We start from the raw sequence: 20,223 nt of genomic DNA on the forward strand, positions 1-20,223 counted from the left end.
TTACATTTTTTGCCATTAGTGGAAACAGGCTGCCATTTGTATGCGTTGCAGATCTGAACCTGCAGCCAAATGAAGCAGTGAGCCAAGGCCTCGTGGGAAGCCAGCAGGAGGTCAGAGTTTTATTTAGGCCTGTGTCCTGCGCTGGTGCGTCCTGCAGAGATGTTGTCTCCACAGACTAGTAAGTATCTGTTACAACACATGAGGAACAATATGCCACTACAGGCAGTTTGTAGTATTGATTGGCACCAATGATGTGATCTCATTCCACAGAGGGACCAGAGGTGTGTTCAGGCACCCTCGTTGTTTCAGAGACTGCTAGTGTTGCTGAATCATGTAAACAAGGTAAAGCGGGTAAAACGAGAGACTTGGAAGAAAAAAGAGAGAGAGATTATTTCATAAAATTATATGTGATGTTGTTTCCCATACACACGTGTCGCTCTATGTGTAGACTTGAGAATGAAGAAGACGTGGCTGAGCCCGTTCAAAGTGCCAGATGACAGTGACTTTTTTCTGCAGAGGATTACGGAAAAGGAGAAGCAAAAAGAGGTGTGTGTGTGTTTGAGTACTTTTATCTTTATCTTACCTTAATTTATTGGACTATTTCATCACAAATGTGCATTCAGGAGGCAACAGTCAAACCATGCCGGTGATTAAAAAAATAGCCTGATAAATAGTTTAAAATGACAAGAAAGGGGTGCAGGTGTCCTCGCTCTGGTTTCTGACCTGCACCTTTTTGCATGTGCGTTGTTTGTTTTCAAGTTTACTGAGAACTTTTACAACACACTGCATGACGCCTGTGTGATGTAACCTAGGTTGATCTTTGCTGTGTGTGTGTCTGTGTCGCTGCTCTTCTCCTCCATGTGCAGGAGAGGCACAAACACCTGGCTCTGTCTGTCCAGGAGAAGATGAACCACGCTGGGCAGAGGGAGCTGAGGAGAGAAGAGGAGGAGGAAGAGGAGAAGAAGAAGAAGGGTGTGCTACAGAGGAAGGAACAGAGAGTTCAGCCTAAAAGTGTACAGAGCAGATCCAACCTGAAGCTGGCCATGATGACAAGAGGTGAGTGGGGAGAGAAATTTAGTAGCATACTGAACATCAGTGTATTTCACTGTCATATTACTTTATCTACAATCCCTGTTTGGAAATCTTTTAGAAACTTTTGCAGTTATTAAATATGTTTATCCAAATTCTGCAGTTCTTCAGGGAGAGTCTTATTTCAAAATAAAGTCAATAAATTTCCTTTTTACATTTACATAAGACACAAGATTTCCTTACTACTTGATTTCTGGACAAGCACAGCCTCACCACACCACACCACACACTCTCTCCACCACTGATTTTTTTTCTTTTATTTTTACAGTCTAATTTACCCACAAAGTGCTTCAAACAAATACAGAATCATTTAGATAGCATTAAAGAGACAAATGAAAAGACACATCAAATCAGTATTAAACCAATATTCAACATTCAAACCATGAGATGCTTCCAAGCCCCTGTCATGTATATATATATCACACAACCAACTTAACCATTAATCTGGTCTCTCTGCAGAAAATATCAAGAAGGAGAGCATGCAGGAATTTACCAACCAGAGACGGCACATGCTTCGGATGGACGTAAGAGACCTATGAGTATAGAAAATATAATTCAACAGTTAGCGCTCTTTTACCTTTAAATTTAACCATTTTTATGCCAACCTCTCACTCCATCACAATCACAGGTAGATGAGATTAGAAAGATTAGATTAGACTATAAAGATAGGTTGTGAGATTTGTGTCCATAAAGGAAGATTTCAACTTATTTGCAATTGTCTCAAGTGCATGAAATAGCATTTTCAGATCAGTCCAGCTCAAAACTATGATCCTGTATTGTTCTCACACATTAAAACCCACTTTAGTCAGGTTTGGCTTTACCTGTCTAGCTCTTGGAAGCACAAGATAAGAGTACAGAAATATTTTTTAAGATATACAACAAAACAGCTAAAGCAGCCATGCTCTTTTATTCTCTAAGTGGATCATGTCTTCTCTGCACCACTTGTTCTCTCCTCTTTTTTTCTTCACCATCTTCCTTCCCTCCTTCCTCAGTTCGCTTTGATGGTGACGCGATCAGAGATTAAGAAGCTGCAGGAAGCCGTTGTGAAGGAGGAGAGGAGGCTGAAACGGGCCGAGCAGATGCTGGAAGACGACACGCTCTTGTTCGAGGAGTTCCTCAAGGAGAACGACAGGAACTCTACAGAGGCTGTTAAGACGTAAGCACCATCCATATGTAACTTTCAGGCTGCCTTGTCACTGCCGCTTAATCAGATGATAATGACATATAAATGATAAAAATAAAACTAAATGTGTTGTCACTGCTTAAAACAATTTTAGAAACTTTTTTTGTGTATTAATTCATTTTTCTTACCTACAAGTCAGATTAAACATGTTGTGTTATTTGAAGAATACTCCAACATTTTGGGCAAAATATCCTTTTTCCATCTTACCCAGACTGAGACAAGATGTTCAGTAACATTTTCACCTCTGTACATCCAGTGGCTCAGTTCCTATGGATAGGATTTCATGTTAGGCTAATGACTTCCATAGACTTCAAGTCTTTATGCTAAGCTAACGCATATTATGCTACTCAATGGTACACACAGAGGTGAAAATGTTATTAAACAGCTTGTCACAGTCTGGGTAAGTTGCAGAAATGGAATTTTGCCCAAAATGTTGCAGTATTCCTTTAAGGTCAGTGCTCAGTGCTCCACCCTGTTGCACATTCACACAATAAATTCATACTGGGAGCTGCCCAGTATAACCACAGACTGAGCAGCTGACCTGAAGCTGTTTGGAATACAATGTGGAACATCTGGGTGGATTACTAAAAGCCCTACGGCTCAGCAAGTTCATTGTATGTAGAATATTCTATAAATCATATAAAATCATGGCAGAGTGCCCAAACCTTTTCAAACATGAACAAAGAAGAACTGATAAAACATCTTTAATCATTTCCAAACAACACAGCCGTGACACTCCAAACAAACATTTGTGTGTATTTGTGTTTGTTTGACTGGTGTGCTGTGGCCCCCGGGGACGTTAACTGCTTTTCCTAAATATGTGTGATATTTTAATTGATTTTGTCAATGTTTGCCCAGATACAAGGGTTTGATTCATTTTATCTACCGCTCTCTCCCATGTCTGCTAGACGTACAATGTGTTTTTTTTTTTTTTTTTTTTTTTTTCAGGTAAAAATCAGAATTATTTTCACGATATTTGTAATGGGACATCTGCAGTCTCTCTGAGCTGCGGTTGTGTTTCAGCACCGAACTCAATGCCCAGGGAGTTCACAGCTAAATGTAGCTTATCTAGGGCAGAATAATAAAACGTTGTTCCCAATGTGCCTGAAGTCCCAGGCAGCTGCTGTGGGGTTTTCCTGTTTCATGTTGTGTGCTGATATCAAAGTAGGAAGCACCATCCCAATGGATGGAATAAATCAGAATGTCTGAAAAAGTCCGTTCTACAAAAATCTGTTTAAAATGCACATACTGTTTTGCATAGTGCTGAGCAGGAAACCAAATCTAAACTGGAGAAGATGGCTGAGATCAAGAGGCTGACCACTGAAATGATGTCCATACAAAGGTAAAGCTTCAGTGTCATATAATAATAAAATAATGGACTGTTGTTGCAGTACAACATTTCAAATGGATCTTTTGCAGCCTTTTATGTGGATCTCACTTGATGTCTCTCCTGCACAGTGAAATCTCCAAAAATGAGGAAATCCTGAAGGACTACAAAAGGTATAAGGAGTTCCTGTTCAACTTGTCTCCTCCAGAGTGGCAGGAGGCCCAGAGGGCCAAAACTCAGACAGCCAAAGCCCTGCGCGACAGAAATGCTCAAGATAGGAGGAAAGACATGGAAGCTGAGAAAAAGTCAAGAGTTCAGCAAGGTAAGAGCCACCAAGAGGAGGCAGAATACAACATGAAGTAGATTATTATGTCAAGGGGAATGATTTATCCTCTGATACTGGCCTTTTGTTTGAAAAAAGATTACATATTTATTAAGAAGTGCACTGTGGGAAGCCGTGAAGCAGCGCATAAAATAAACAGTGTGTTTATGGCTCGCATTATGGTCGGCACTGCCCTCCTTTTCTTTGATGCCCTGTCAGTGGACCAATTTCAGGATTGGATGTGATTGGTAAGTAAGCATTACCATAGATACCTGTGTTGTTTTTATCCGCAACCAATAAGGACCACCATTTAAGGAAAACATGATCAATCACAACAACTCAGTGACACAGTGAAGCCACGGAAGAGTAGTGTTTAAAAATATATGGCTGTAAAGCCTACTGAAGGGGATAAGCATTTGTTTTGTTTGTTTTCATGATGGGGTTAATGTGTGTGAGCCAGATAGTCCATTATGGACAAAAAAAAATGCATGTCTAAATCTGAAAATATTGTATTCAACCGAAAAAAAAAAAAAAAAGTGGAATAAGCCCAAAATCCTGTCAGTGTATCAGGTGGCTTATGAGAAGAAGACTCACCCCTAAAAAATCATAATTATTCCATATTTTTTGTCAGTTGAGTGCTAATGGTCTGCACTTTAAAGTTTACCTTTATAGTGGAAGTATTAGTCACAAACATCAACAGTTTCCATTTAAAATGTCAATATCAGCATCAACCATTTTGATTTTCTGGGAGTAGGCCTTTAGGACTTTAAACAGAAGTGCAGATAGCACTGGTTAGTGCTCACACTGACGATGTGGCCCAGGTGTGGAGAGCCCGGTGCCCGGCGCAGGCGGAGCATCATTTCCAGTGAGAAGCTCCAGGCTTTCCTCCAGACGGAGCGCCATGTCCTCAGCACACACAGACAAAGTGTAAGGACACAAACACTTGTAAACATTTAAAAGGTGATATTTTTATGTTTACACTACATTCTTGCATATATTTCCATAATAATTTAACTTAGTTCACTTATTTATTTTTATATTGAACATATTTTCATATTTTCAGTTCAACATATTTTCAAGTTTCAATTCATTTTCTCTATGTCAGTATGTTTATGACATCTTGTACACTGTATTTTCAGTCAATTCATTTTTTTCCCCCTAACTGTTTTACTGTTGAAATCCTAGTTTTCCTTGCCCTATCCTGTTATTCTGCTCCAATAACACAGTTTCCTCAGGCAGATCATTACAGGTTCATCTTATCTACTGTGTTGGTGGTTTTATGGATGCTGAACTCAAATTCTGTCTCCTCGTCATCTCAGGATTCCCGTTTCGAAACCGGATAGCGATAGTTCAGAATATGAGGTCAGTTTTCCTGAAAATATAAAAAATACGAATCTAGAGAAGCAGCATCTTGTGTGTTGTGTTGTCTTGCAGCTTGTGAGTGGATGTGGTGATGATGTGGTGTCACCCCCTCCAGGACGAACCGGAGCTGTACTTCTCGGACCCCCAGCAGCTGCTGGACCTGCTGACGGAGCTGGAGGAGCAGAACCTGACGCTGATCCTGAACTCCACGGAGACGGAGGAGGAGCTGGAGGAGCTCCGGCAGGCCATGGAGACCAACAAGAAGAAGATGTAAGGGGCCGACGGTCTGTGGGCGACGGGTTTAAGTGTAAGGTGGGATGTCTTCCAGGGAGCAAAGGGTCACACTGGAAAGAAGGACTGAACAATGAAGACTCCTACTGCTTTTTTTAATTACTCACAAAATAATATATAAAGATAATGAGACTTCTTATGTAAAATACCCCATAAAGTAGAAATGGTTAAAGATATGATTATTAGCCATTTTGTAAAACAGTATTTCAAACCTGATTGTCATATCTACTTCTGGTATTTGACTGATTATGAAATGTGGCATTTTTGTAACCTTTTTTCTTGGAGCGTGTCATTAATACAAATGCGCAATTAGTAACAGAATAAAACAAACATGGCCTTTTGCTTGCAAAACAGTTATCTTCAGCCAGGCCTGTCAGAAAAGCTGAATCTGCTTTGCGCCTGCATCTGCTTTCCGATTGTTTCAGAAATTGAAAATGCTATCAGGATCGGTTTTGGTTGTAGGATGGTGAAGCTGCTGCGCTCACTTGATGTCACAGGCTACAATTTTAGCTAATAGCTTTTCCTAAAACATGTAAAATGTAACAGTCACCTCCGTTCTTCCCTCTTTTACTACCTTCATCTATGACACTAATATTAGAAGACCTGTCAAATCCATTCTCACTTCTTGCTGGAACCTTCATTGCTTGTAATTTTAATCGAGTAAAACTTGAGGCACTTCTTACAGTCTGTTAGTTATCATATACGCTGTTCACTCTCTGCACCCGTTGCTCTCTCCTGTCTGTCTCAAGGGAAGAGGATGCAGAGCAGCTGACATCACAAATTAACGTCATAACTGAGAACATCTCCAGAGAGAAGGAGAGGGCTGCCAGGCTCCAGCTGAAGGCCCGTCTCTTCAACTATGGAAAATTCAAGACAGGAGAACAAGTAAGAGAGCAAGCTATATTTAATTACAGCATTTTCCTACACCACTTCTTTCCACATCTAAATTTAAAACTGCACTTGGCAACTTCACACATGGGTACTTGAACATGAAGAAGTCCTACAGTCACACAGAACATGTCGTCAGGAAATCGCAAACAGCTCCCTCACATTTACCTTCCTGCTTGGTCTGTTTCTTCATAGCAACGGGTTTTTGTTTAGATTCATCTCTTGGTGTGAATGGAGAAGTAGCCACACTGACAGAACAATTCAGATTGCTGTATTCTTTAGAATTAAATCTTGTCTACTGCAGTTTTAAACGATTTCTTACCATCTATCGCTCTCACCTTCTTTCTATCTTGCTTGTTTCCTCCTCCTTTTCCCTTCCTCATCTTTCCATCCCACTCCTTCTTCTTTTTAACAGGACAATATGTTGGATGCTCTGAGTAGGAAGGTGGAGGAAGTGTACCGCTGCTGCGTGGACGACAAGAAGACCAGCCTCGACACCCTGCAGATGCTGACCAGCATTGAGGACCACCTGTCCATGTTGCTGGACCGCATAGAGATCATCCCTGCTGAAACTCTGGAGAAGGTGAAGAAGATCAAAGACAAGGAGAGGAGGATCAGGTGTGGAACACTGACCATCTGGCACTTTGGACCAGTTTAAGTGGCTCAGCTGTGGAACAAAGAAGCATGCTTTCATCTCCAGGGCAGCTTGGTCAAATTAGTTGTGTGGTTGGTTAAGGAATGGCTTTGCCTGTCTTCAAGGCAGTGCAGCTGCAAGATGTTGCTTTTTAAATAAAGGCTGCGACTCTCACTTTGTCCTCACTGGAGAAATTGCTTTCTCCATCTACATGTAAAGGCCACAGTTGAAAGCAACAAGGTCACACCCATTCTGGGGTTGTTGAAAGCCCTCCTGGGAAATGTAGATAATCACTAGGTTGACGGAAAGTGGGTACACCAAAAAAACTAAATTACAGCTCTTCATTACAAAATAAATCCTGGAGTGCACTCAGGATTCAAGAGTGGATTTTTCTTCAAAGGTTCAACTCCCACAGGGACAACCCTTGATAGAAAACTCCTAATATTGGAAATAACTCTGGATAGAAGTGTTTCCAAATCATCAAATGGTGCAGTGCACTGTCTGAATTTTCCCTGCTTCCCTGCATACCGTGTCATGTTGTAGGCAGCGGGAAGAGAAGCAGAGGCAGCAGAAACAGCATCAGGAGGAAAGGCTGAAGAAGTCTTTGGAGAGATCTCAGGCTGACATCAAGAAAACAGTTAAGTCTTTCCTTAAAGGTGCTTCAGCTCTGCTGGTCCTATCAATGGATTTGAACTTGACACAGAATTTGATTTTAAATTCTTTCCAAAAATACCAAATATATCCTGCTGAAATACAGGGATTTTTTATGAAGTGATGCACAAGGCATGTAGATATGTTTTGTTTGATGTGATGGTGCAGAAATAAAACAATGGCATCTTAGTTTGAATATTTCCCTCAATAGCAGAGCTTTAATGAAGTGTTCACACTGTGTATGAACAGTAGTTTTCAAAGGCAAGACGTTGCATCATCATCAGTGTCACGTCTGCTTTAAGATGCAGCCAAGGCATGCTTATTCTGTAACCATTAGGAACAAGCTCTGCGACAAGACTAAAACTGCAGCCGTTTTCCATTTCAGACGGGAAGAAAGCTCATGTTCAGATCCAAACCTGCTGCACGAAAGATCAAGCTTGACAACTTGACTACAACCTCTGACCAGGACAGAATCGATGCCTACCTCTTCACCTGAAGGCCCTGACCGGACATCAGCTTCAGGTCCAGACCGTCTGCTTTCGTGACACGGTATTTTCAGCCGTTAGATCAAAAATTAAGGACCTCTGGTATTCAATTCAAATTTTCAACCAAACACTCATTATACGTTTAAATAATAAGCTCTTCTGATGCAGTTACACCAGCAGACCCTTAGTGCTAGATTTCAGTATGTTCTTCCCTCAGTTCAAATATATATTCATTCTTGGTGGTAACCCTGGGATCAGCTGTACAGATTGAGTTAAGTTTAAATATCAGATGCTTCACACATTTCATGTTTTTAGATCTCCTGTCAGGACAAAAACAAAAACAAAAAAAACAAAGGTTGTTAAGCTTTATGAAAATGGTCCTATGATAAAATCTACATGTAATCAAAACATTGCCTTCCTCGTTTTATTTTACATATTGCAACTGCATGCTGTTACAAAGAAAAAACTGAAATGAAGACTTCCACACACAACAGTCTTGATTGTGCTTTGATTCTTTATTTCATCTCTTTGCGTTTGGCTCCGCCATTCTGTAAACCCAAGCTAATAAATAACAAATAGATGAAATTATTACACAAAAGGTAACACATTACATATATAAACAAGTGGACCGGCATGTTTTTAACATGGATTGCTACAGCCATATAAAAATAAATCTAACAAAGAGGTTTTTTTTTTTTAAAAAATGGAACAAATAAAGCAAATAACCCAAATGGTATTTGTGTGCACAGCATGTGGCATCTGTAAGGCAACTGGAGCATAAACAGCACACTGTGGGTATGAGCGGCAATGTGGCACCAGAGAATAGACACCAATAAACACCCGTTGGACATAAGCGCCTCTTGCATGTGCACAAGGCTCAAGTCTCTCTAAAAGAGTGCTATCAGTTTTGATTGTGGTACAAACAAGATTTCAGGAGTAAAGACAGACAGTAATATTCCTCAGAATGAAGAATCCCCCTACATTTATCATTCTACTTATCTCAAAAAGGTGCTTAACTGTGGGATCAAATTCATTCTCGCCACCAGACTAAGTTCATGACATTATATCCAAAAAGGCTTTGAAAATCTTGGAAAAAAGATGAAGAAACTATTTCATGTGACAGAAGACCTCACGTTGTTGTCGGTGTGTGAATTGTATCAGTGGACAGCAGAGGCCACTGATCACAACAGTTCATTTCACCCTGCAGCGACTGCTGACCTTTGACCCCTGAGGTCTGCTGGGTCACTCCAGGTCCTGCAGATTGATGGTGCTTCCTGTGAACTGGGAGTTATCGGAGCCGTTGTCATCCTCGGTCATCACTGACGGTTCCTGTGATAAGATGACATGATGAGGTCTGTTATCTCAAACTTTACCCAATTAACTGAAATCTGACTTCGCCAACAGGGAAATACTTGCAGTTCAGTGAATAAAACAGAAAAACAAAATTATTAACATTTACTTGCTGGATTTTTCATTTCTGCTTGACGACGCAATGTTTGTTTTGTTGTAAATGGAGTAAAATGCAGCATCACTGTATTAATGTTAGCTGTTTTGTTTTGTTTTTTTTACATTTTTTCTGCATTATTCAGTAGTGATAGAGAGACAGGAAAGGCAGGAGAGAGAGGGAAGGGATGACACGCAGCAAAGGGCTAATTCAGAGTCAAACCAGAGCTGCTGCAGTGAGGACTTCACCTTGGTATGTGGTATTCGCTCTACCAGGTGAGCCACCAGGGCACGCCATAGGTTTAAGTGTTAAAAAAAACTTATCAGAGGCAACCAGAAACTACTAATGTGTTGATTTGATGCTTTAAATATGATTTAAGTGTGAGTTGAATGGGTTTGAATTTGTTTGAAACCATCAAGACATCTAGACAGTCATTCCCATTATGTGAACAGAGCATCCAACACTCAAATCCACATAAGCTTCATCCGGTCTATCTGTGATCTCCAGCTGCAGCACTTTCCTTTCTGTGACAGCCACTGAGACTCTGCTGCAGTGCCGACGTGACTAAAAAGCATCTAAAATGGGAAATGAGAGATGATCACACCTGTAAGATGTTGACGGGTAGATCAACGGTGAGCTGAGAGTGCGAGCTGGAGGGCTGAGAGCTCAGCTGGAAAGCCAGGTCGCCATCGCTGGCTGGGTCATCCTGCAGGCACACACTTAGATCAGCATTTTTTAAAAGTGGTACAGCCTTAATTCTCTGCTGTGAGCACCGCCCCATTTAGAAAAGTTATTCTTAACAGTCCGAGTCAGCCTTTCCACCTGCAATAACCTGATGCTCTCTGTGACTGGACTGGAAATGGATAGAGAAAATAACAGAAAATCCAGGAATAAGTGAACTCAAAATGCACGGAAGACTCAACCATTCAAACTACCTCTAAAGGTTTTCAGTCTTCTAGTGAGTTTCTTGGTAGTGAGAACGGTATTTTTGGCATCAAAACTTTCTTTCAGTCTGTACCAAACTGCCATGTTGTCTGGAGAAGAGGATTTGCAAGTCAGTGCTTCTCTGTAACTCCATAATTCTTCATTTAGTATATTTTGTGAAACATTAATGCCAGAAAAATTGCGGCTCCTTTCATTTAGATATTGCCCAGTTCTATGCTGTGATTATTAATATTTTGACTGATTAATTTCAGTTGCTTTGCAAGTAACACTCAACAGATCAAACGGGCAGCTCAGATCGTAATATATTTGTAAAATATTATGGCAATACTGACAAAAAATGGAAATGAGGCCACAACTCATTCAGACATGGCTGGTCCTCACCTGTAGCAGCTGGATCTGAACATACTGGGCTCCTGTGACAGGGTCCCTAAGAGTCAGGCCCCCATTGGCCGCTGCGGTGCCTTCACCATAACGAGCACCAGAGGGAGCCAGTGAGGCTGCGGCACTCCCGGCCTTTGCTCCTTTTGTTTTTCTCTGGCTTAACCCTGAACTCCCTGAAATCAACAAACAGAACAAACACCACTGTAGTTATTCTATTATTACAGTCACTAGCTGTCTTGTCTAATACAGTGCAAAGCCTACAGGAGATAAAAAGCTCAAATCGGTGATATGTATGTGCCTGTGCGTGTATTACCAGAAGATGCAGCGGGGCCTCTTTGCTTCTTCTTCTTGGCCAGCTGGATGGCTCTGTAGTCAGTCCTGGCCGAGCCTCCACTCTCCTACACACAGAAAACACTAATAAAATCACTCCTATTTACAGCAAAACTACCCAGGTTAGAAGATTATACGTTTTTAGGGCAATGTTTTATGCTGATATACAAAATACTACACTTTTAAACAATATGTCAAAATTTTCTTTTACGGTCCACGATTTTCTTATTTTTGTTCTTTGTAGAAAATGCTCTGAAACAGCAGTTTGACCATCAGACATTAAAACTTTCCACTGAAGGCAAGACTAATGAAACGTTGACATGGACGGTGCTTAAAGCATAGAGATGAAATGTTTTCAGTGGTGTAATAGCTCCTGAAGGTAGACTGATGGACATTTCACTACAGATTTTGAAAAAGTGTCAATTAAATTCTCCCACAACACAGTGGAATGATTTGTCTGGTCAGACATTTGACAGTAAAAACTATTAAAAATATACTGACTAGCTCAGACAACTCACTGTCATTAGTATTATTATTATCAAAGGCTGCCCACAAAAAGACCAACAGAGTCTTACAAAAGACCAATATTATCAGTCTAGCCTTAAAGTCACTGAACAGAACAATCAGCTCTTCTGCTGCACTCACAAGGAAGCTGCTGGGTGACACGGCGTTCAGCTCTGGCTCTTTCTGCGGGCTGAAGCTGCTGTTGCTGCTGTGCCCTGGGAGGACAAACTGGGTGAGGACCTTGCCTCCCTCTTGGGGTCCCAATACCTCCACACAGCCCAGCAGAGGCCCCGTCGCCCCCTGGCCTCCCACCTCCACTACCTTGGAGGGAGAGGCCAGCAGCTCAGCAACAGGAGCCACTGCCAGCGAGGCTGTGGGCTCAACACTCAGAGCGCTGGAGGAGCTGAGCGGGTGCTGGAGGGTGGCGTCCACAGAAGCACCAGTGCCCTGCATGGTGAGGGCGGTGAGCGTCCCCAGGGCTTCTGGGGTGACTGTCTGCACGTCATCCAGGTTGAGGGTGATCTGTGGTGGCAGGACATCACCCACCGTCCCTTCCAGCCCGTGGTGTGGGCCCATGTCTGCGCCAGTTGCCAAGATGAGTGGGTCAACAGCTTTTGCCAAGGTGGCATTAGTGCCGGTGCCGAGTGTGGTGCCCACTGAGGACGGGTCGATGGTGAGGATGCCTGAGCTGACCAGGGAGAGGTCCATGGTGAAGGTGCCTGCCGCACTGCTGCCACCCACAGGAACTCCCACCCCGATGCCAGCGGTGGGTGCAGGACCGCCCGGCACACTAGAGAAGAGGGAGCTGAGGTCCAAGTTGGTCAGCTGGTCGCCCCCGGCAACACCCGGAGCAGAAACAGTTGATGGGGTGGAGCTGATGAGCTCACTGCTCGGAGTGAGGGTAGGCGTTGTCTCCATCTGGCTCAGAACATCTGTGATTGGACAACAAGCAAAGGTAAGATTCAGAAAAATCAACATCACAATGGAATCCAAGTTCTTGGCAGACTGCAAGCAGTTCCACGACTTTGATTTTATTCTCACCAGTAAAAATCACAGCAAGGACACAGGATATCAACACCGTTTTGTTTCCTGATCATTCACAGGAGAAAAAAAAACAACACACCCTGACTGGGAAAAGAATGTAATCATGAGCTTAAAAGGTGGAACTGAAAATGTAAGTCTTGACATTACATTTAAAGATCTAATGGGCAATGAACTGTTTTTTTTTTTTATTTTTTTTACAATGTGTCTGACAGTGATTGCTACTAACCAGCACTGAGGTGGTGGTGTTTGAGCATGTGGCTCTTAAGGCTGCTGCGTGAGGAGAAGTGTTTGGAGCAGTTGGCCACGGGGCAGCGGGTCCTCAGAGTGCTGGCGTCCTGCTTGTGTTTCTTGGAGTGAATGTACAGGCTGCTGCGTGCTGAGAACTTGGCGTTACAACCTAAATAACACAGAGAAAACAAGTGGTCACACAGCTGACAATATTATCACCAAAACATCAGACATTGAGAGAAAAAGTTCACTTCAAGTTTCATCAAGTTAAATTTAACAATTCTTAGGACCTTTTAAAAGCCAGTCAGAATGACATATCAGGTCAATTTTATGGAAAGGAATAACAGAAACAAAAACAACTGCAGGCCCATCAAAACAAATGAGCAGATTAAGTTATCACCAAAATAACACCAAGAAATAGCAGCATGTCTAATGCTTCATCTAACTGTGTTGACGGTATTTAAATCATATAATCAAGATATTTTGTGTTTGTGTTTTTCTTGACCTGTGTGAAGGATTCCTAATCTGTAAATCTACAGCTGATCACCTCCACAATGTTATTTGTTACACAAAGAGACCCACTGCCACTAGGTTCCTGACAGCTATTAAGCCTCAGCTGCTAATCCTGTACTTTGCACTTGAGTCCTCTACTGACCTTCTGCATGGCACTGGAAGGGCTTGGTGCCCAGGTGGGTGATACTGTGCCCCTTAAGGTGCTCTGCCCGGGTGAAGGACTTCCCACAACCCTCCTCTGAACAGATGAAGCGACGGTCATCATCGTGTTTCCTGATACACAAACATAGGCGAAAAAGCTCTCTTCACACAAACTGCAGCAAACTTAAGGTACAAGAGCTAGACAAAATAACTGAAACCACATGAAAATGACTTTAATAAAATCATAATTGCTAAATACTTGCAGAGCATCTCTGTGACTGATAGTTTGAGCTTAACAAAACTAGCATTTACAGCTTTTACTTTCCCATTGCTTATTAGCTAGACTTGCTGTTTTGTTGTTCTATTCTATTGTTGCTAGGTTGTTTTGTTTACCCTCTGTAAATACTGAGAAGAGCATATCCTGTGAAACCCTTACCGTTTGTGTCGCAGCAGTTTTGACATGCTTGTGAAGGACCAGCCACAGCCCTCAGAGTCACAGACAAATGGCCTCTCACCTGGAAGCACAGAAAAGACACTCATTTACCAACACAAAGGCCCTGATACAGCTATCTCCTCCATCTACCTTGTGCAACTGTGGATGAGCAACTCTGGAGAAACCTGTCTGTGGATGTTGGAAGAAAGAGGTGGGTGAGCAGGCACAATGTCACTGAGGTCATCATGTGTCCATCACCTACTGATGTTTGGTTGAATCACATCCAAAACACCTCAAAAGGAATCAACAGGAAGTTTTGGCATCCCAGAGGCACCTCCACTTCACACCCACTGTCTACACTACACAAACCTGCAGTCTGCTGTTTTTTCCCCCCCTGCCTACTACCAGCACTACCAGCAACAAACCGTGCTGCTGGTCTTAAAAACATCAGACTGACGCAGGAGCTGCTTCAACCTTCAGGGTTCGAACCACACCAGTTCAGAAAGTGAACTGCAACACCAATCGCATCAGAGCTGAGACAGTGTATGACTAGCTACCTCTGCTACCATAGCCATGCTATCATGATAAATTCTGCCTTAGGAGACAGATATCAGACCCAAACTGCATCGTTCCTTTTCAGCAAAAGTCCCTGGCTGCTGTTTTTGAGAAGAGGCTCAGAAGCTTTTGTGGCTTGCTGTTGTTCCCAACCACAAATCCCTGAGTAAAGTTGTAATGGATGCAGCTCCAAATCCACAGAAGCCATCTTCTACACTGCTACGCTGGCGGTTCAGCCTGCCTGCTGAGCTTCCTCTTTTTGATAAACTCATCGACCGAATCTGCTTTCAATTTGGTCTCGTGAAGTAATGCTGTCTTATTCTTATTACTCTGACAAAAAAGATGGCTTCTGACAACACTTTTCACATGAACAGTTAAGTATTAGAGATCGTCATGCACCAGACAATTTTAAGTTCCAATGTGTACAATGGAGATGGGTGTTACCGTCCTATGAAAACATAATCAACCAAAATCTATCAGCACATTTCAGACAACATTCTAGGGCTGAGCAAATTAAAACAAATATCACAGTATCTTTGACTAAATACCTTGATACTGATATTGCAGCAATACTGAAGAGGTACCTACTAGTGCTTTCATATGATATTTAAACGACAGATTTTTGATAAACTATCATTAGTAATGTGAATATAATAATGTAACAGTCTAATAAGTTTGGAAAACTGCATCCCTTTACTGTAATGCTGCCTTTAAAACCAGGAAAATATAACAGTAATGCAAGATCACGATGTCTCATCTCATGTAAGGATATAAATATCATTATGCTGCCCAGCCCCACAACATTCATATTAGTTCCAGTGTTAACTGAAGCTGACTTTGGGCATTCAGACACGACTGCAGTTTGAACGTACCAGTGTGACTTCTCATGTGGATCTTGAGGCGGCAGGCCTTGTCATACATCTTGTCGCAGCCTGGGTAGGTGCAGCTGAAGTGGCCCGTCTCTCTGAAGTGAGTCCGGTTGTGGGAAAAGAGGGCGCTGAAGGTGATGAAGGTCTTCTCACAGCCTGGGGTCATATGTGGAGCATGAGGGAAAGGTCAATGAAAGACACCAATAGAGAGAAAGGCTCTCATAATTTAATGTAAAAACATAAAAGAATTGGGGAGCTCAGAAATGTAAAACTGTGCATCAGTGATATATTAAACTACATTTTTAAACTACACTAGACACTTTTCAAAAATTCTTAGGATGTTTTAAGTCTGAGATGCTGTAGATTTGCACACAATAAATTCTGTGTAAGGTAAGGGCATTCATCTATCCACAGGAAGTGACGTGTTGAAATAGCTCTTTTGACTCTATGCTTCCTTTAGTAGCTTTTATTTTGGTATAAAGAGGGCTAGCAAACATGAGTGTGCAGTTTACTGACAACATGTTTCAGGATTTATGAGTAACGATTGATCAAATATTTCAGTTACCTCTGGCTGCAATTTAGAGGCAATAAGCCTGTGCAATTAATCAAAACTGTATCACAATTGCAATATGGATAAGTGCAATATCACAATCACTGCAGCTGCAATTTTTTTTCAGTGTTCCATTATAAATGCTGTATTGTGGAGCTACAGAAACACCTTGACTTAAAAATAATGTTCTCCAAATGAAAAAAAAAAATGAGTGTGGAGCAGACCCCAGCAAAAATCCCATCATCCTCATTTTACTAGTTCTTTGTGCAGCTTTAAATAACATTTTATGTCTTCTGCTTCATACTTAATGCAAGAAGTGTTATTCCTGAGTGATACCGGACCACTGCCCAGTAGAGTGTGAATGTGTGATTAAACAAGCAAATCCAGCTTGTGGGTGCTACCTGGGAATTCGCACTTGTAGGGCCTCTGGGGTTCAAAGTGAATCCTCTGGTGGTTGGTGAGCCGTGTTGCACTGCGAAACCTCTCGCTGCAGATCTCACAGACAAAGGCGTTCTCCTGGTCGTGGACTTTGACATGAGCCTTGAGGTTGTAGACGGTGGTGAACCGCCGGCCGCAGCCTTCAAACTGGCAGGTGTGCGGCCGCTGCTTGTCGTGTGACTGGAGATGGCGCTTCAGCTTGTAGGAGGTGGCGAAGGCCCAGCCGCAGCCCTCCACGGTGCACTGATAGGGCCGCGGGTCCTCAGCGTGGTTCAAGAGGTGAACCTTCAGCTTCTGCCGTGAGTCAAATGTGCATGAGCAGTCCGTTTCAGGGCACCTGAAGGACACCGCGGTCTCTTTTTTGGATCTGATCAGATGTACAGACTGGAAGTCCTCGCCATCACCGTCCGCTGGGGTGGCCTTGGGGGACAGGGTAACTAGATCGCCCTCTGTTATGGCACACAACGCCCCTGCCTCCTGCTTGATAATGGGACAGGAGTCCAGAGAGGTGCCCAGCTCTGACAAGGCACAGTCATCCACTAGAGCCAGCTCAGAGTCGCTTACAGACAAGCCGGGCCTCGGCTCCTCTTGCTGGCCAGAGCCGGACACCGCCAGGGTGCTGATCTTCCCTATGGACTTGGTACCACTGTCATAGTTCAGGAGAACAATGTCCTCATGGTCTTTCATGCCCAGATGCTCCTTCAAGCTGACCATGTCGTCCTCTTTGTGCACGTAGCCCTCCGGTGGGGCTGCCAGAGTCAGCACCCCGTTTTCTATTGTCACTATGATGCTTTGGTTGTTTATCATGATAGTTCCGGAGAAGGTTTCGTTCGCAGGCGAGCTTGTGGAGGCCGTGCTCGGGTTGGCGTTGCCCTGCAGCCCCGCTGGATCGGAAATAAAGTCGGAAGTGTCCATGGCCTCCACTATGCTTGCGTTTCCTGAAATCAAGGCACTGCTGTCTTCACTGCGGGGCTGCGACGACAGTTTACTTTCATTGTTTTCAGTGCAAATTTGGCCACACATCTTAGCGCCATATTCATTTGTCAAAAGAACATCTTCGACAGTCTGTTGGTAGCCGGTTTGTTTAGTGCTCACCCCGGCTGAGGAAGTGTCATTTAGTAAACTGCAAACGGGCTCGGCTTTTCTCAAGGCCTTGGCTTCAAGACAGTTCAAGGTATCGCTCGGTTCAACGAGAATATTGGTGTTTTCCACCTCCATGGAGCCGCTGGAGCTAACGCTACTTTTGGGGCGCTCAAACGTCTTTTTACCTCTTATCTTATCGCCGTCCTTGGATGATACATCCGGTCGGTGCTTACTCGCCTCGCCGCCGCTGCCATCCTCCTGAACGACATTAAAAACGACATATAATTCCTGGGCGGTTTTGTTCGCCCCGTTGGCCGCGTTGAAGCCTCCCGGGGCGGCCGTGCTCTCGCTAGCCGGTGGAGGCGGTAACGGCAACGTTAACTGCCGCTGCTGCAGCTGTTCCTCTTCCCCTTCGAATAAAGGCAGCGCCATTTGCATTCCGCCATCGCCGTTTTCCACCCCGTATTTCCACACCGTCCTCAGCAGCTCCTGCTGGGGGAACTGCGCATTTAGCTCACCGCTTTTTTCCGCGTTCCCGTTACGGAACCCGCCGCTCGGCGCTTCGTCCGGTACGTTGCTTTTCCCCGTTGGTTGCCGTCTGCTGACAAGCGAGCAACCAACCGCCCCGCTGCCATTTTCCGCCAGCAGGCGAAACGAAGATGTCCTCGGCCTGTTGTTGTTGTTGTTGTTGTCGTGGTCGCTTTGTGGCTCCGCCGACTCCGAAACTCCTTCCGCTTTGTTTTCGGTCGAATTAAAGCGAGAAACTGCCCCTGTCTTTGATCGAAGCGGAGGCGAAGCTGTTCTGTGTAGGGCGCCATGTTGAGAGTGAATGTTTTGGGCATCAGAAAGCCCCTGGATTTCCATCTTGGTGTCCCTGTAGCAGCGGCACGGAAAGGCCCGCCCTGCCGTCACGCAGGCTCGCGGCTCCGCGAGCCACCGCGCAGTTTACCGCGAGCCCCGGCCCGGCGCTGCCTTCAGGGTCTGTACGAAATAGTAACGCCCTTGTGGGTCACACAACAGTAGGAAACAGCGGTACATCTCGCCGTGAATAGTAAAATGTTTTACAAAGCGGAGTTATTATAGTATTGTATTTTTTTCATTATTTATTGTGATTTCGTTCTTAATTTTTGTTTTAAATCTTCAACTTTATTTGTATAGCACCTTTCATCAAAACATGCAGCTCAAAGTACTTCATATTGCAAGATTAAAAGAACAAAAAAACAGTAGACAATAATAAAAAAAATATGCTAAACTAAAAATTACAGCAATAAAAACGACAAAAGACAAAGTGTAAAAAAAAGGTCAATAAAATAAACAGGCATAAAAAAATCTGAAAACAAATCGTTAAACTGAAAAACCACGGCTGTAACGTTACCTCAAAATAAATAAATTAAATAAACTCAATTCATTAATCACTAGGAGCCACTGGGAAATTCAAAATAGCTAAAAGCAGTTTCTGTGGGTCGGTGGCTTTTGATCGCGTTCATTTGGAAACAGGAGTTTACGAGGACCGAGAAGGCAACACGCTGTAGTTTCCTACAGGGAAGCTGTGGGATGGATTTTAGTGCAGCGGATCTGAGTAGGATGTTGTTTTTTATCACTTAAATCTACGAATAAGAAACTACTGATGATATATAAGCTATACTAATAACACTCAATTAAAATATGAAGCCAAGTCCATTCACATGCTTTAACCCTCCTGTTATCTTTGGGCTCAAGTTGACCCCATTCAGTGTTTAACACCTCTAAATACACGATCTTCTTTTTTCTTTTGCTTCACATTTCATGACTTTTCCTAATTTAAAGGGGACAAGTGGGTTAAACATGACAGTAACCTGACATAACCACAGCTGCAGCAGAGCCACTGATGGTTAATGTGAGGAAAAACATGATTCCCATAAGATCTTGAATATGGAGGGGCTTGTGTTTTATTTAAAGAGCTATTTAGACACATAAAGTACCTGCCTCATGAATGTGGTTAACATTTGTACTATAATCATTTTCTGGAGGTTTTAATTCCAATTTTATGAAAAAAATAAAATGTCAGAAAAATATTGGAGGTTAACAGTAGGGTCAGCGGGGTAAATCTGTGTTTCCTCAGCTGCAATAAGAGGAATGTTACACCAAAGCCCTTCACATCAGACAGTTTACATACAAGGATATTTTTTAAGGCCCTTAAATTAATCATAAGAAGCTCCTGGGAAACTCCATATTGATTCACAACAGTGCAAAACTTTATGAGTTAAACCTTAACTGAAGGTAAAAGCAAGAATAAACGTCTGGTTATTAATTAAAATACCAGTTATCCCAGGTTCTCCTTTTCATTTTGAGCTCTAGGACTTGTTCACTTGTTCACTTTTTATATTTTTAAAGAGTCTGATTTTAAAACATATTTTACTACTGCTGAACGTTTAAAACCCGGAAATCACAAATTGGCAAAAACTATTCGATTACATACACATTTCAAATTTAGGTCAATTAGTTAGCAGAACCTGCAAGGTTTGTTTGTTTGTTTCTCTTTCTTTCTTTCTTT

General features: G+C 42.8%; 2 protein-coding genes across 2 annotated transcripts; one reads left to right on the forward strand and one right to left on the reverse strand.

The window, feature by feature from the left end:
• Positions 1 to 456: 456 nt before the first annotated feature.
• On the forward strand, positions 457 to 8,497 carry cfap100 (cilia and flagella associated protein 100). The gene is made up of 13 exons (XM_030052469.1): positions 457 to 546; positions 867 to 1,056; positions 1,549 to 1,613; positions 2,082 to 2,245; positions 3,534 to 3,614; positions 3,731 to 3,921; positions 4,743 to 4,848; positions 5,241 to 5,283; positions 5,399 to 5,553; positions 6,324 to 6,459; positions 6,878 to 7,080; positions 7,640 to 7,733; positions 8,133 to 8,497. The coding sequence occupies exons 1-13, from the start codon at positions 457 to 459 to the stop codon at positions 8,241 to 8,243; spliced, it is 1,629 nt and encodes a 542-aa protein (XP_029908329.1). The 3' UTR covers positions 8,244 to 8,497.
• A 229-nt stretch (positions 8,498 to 8,726) lies between these two features.
• On the reverse strand, positions 8,727 to 18,618 carry LOC115359555 (zinc finger protein ZXDC). Its single transcript, XM_030052099.1, has 10 exons — positions 16,571 to 18,618; positions 15,623 to 15,775; positions 14,199 to 14,277; positions 13,764 to 13,894; positions 13,107 to 13,277; positions 11,978 to 12,768; positions 11,316 to 11,400; positions 11,003 to 11,175; positions 10,281 to 10,382; positions 8,727 to 9,561 (listed from the first exon to the last, which is right to left on the reverse strand). The coding sequence occupies exons 1-10, from the start codon at positions 18,552 to 18,554 to the stop codon at positions 9,475 to 9,477; spliced, it is 3,756 nt and encodes a 1,251-aa protein (XP_029907959.1). The 5' UTR covers positions 18,555 to 18,618; the 3' UTR covers positions 8,727 to 9,474.
• Between the last annotated feature and the right edge of the window lie 1,605 nt (positions 18,619 to 20,223).

This window comes from Myripristis murdjan, chromosome 5 (genome assembly GCF_902150065.1).
Source record: "Myripristis murdjan chromosome 5, fMyrMur1.1, whole genome shotgun sequence".
In the NCBI taxonomy this organism is placed as follows: domain Eukaryota; kingdom Metazoa; phylum Chordata; class Actinopteri; order Holocentriformes; family Holocentridae; genus Myripristis; species Myripristis murdjan.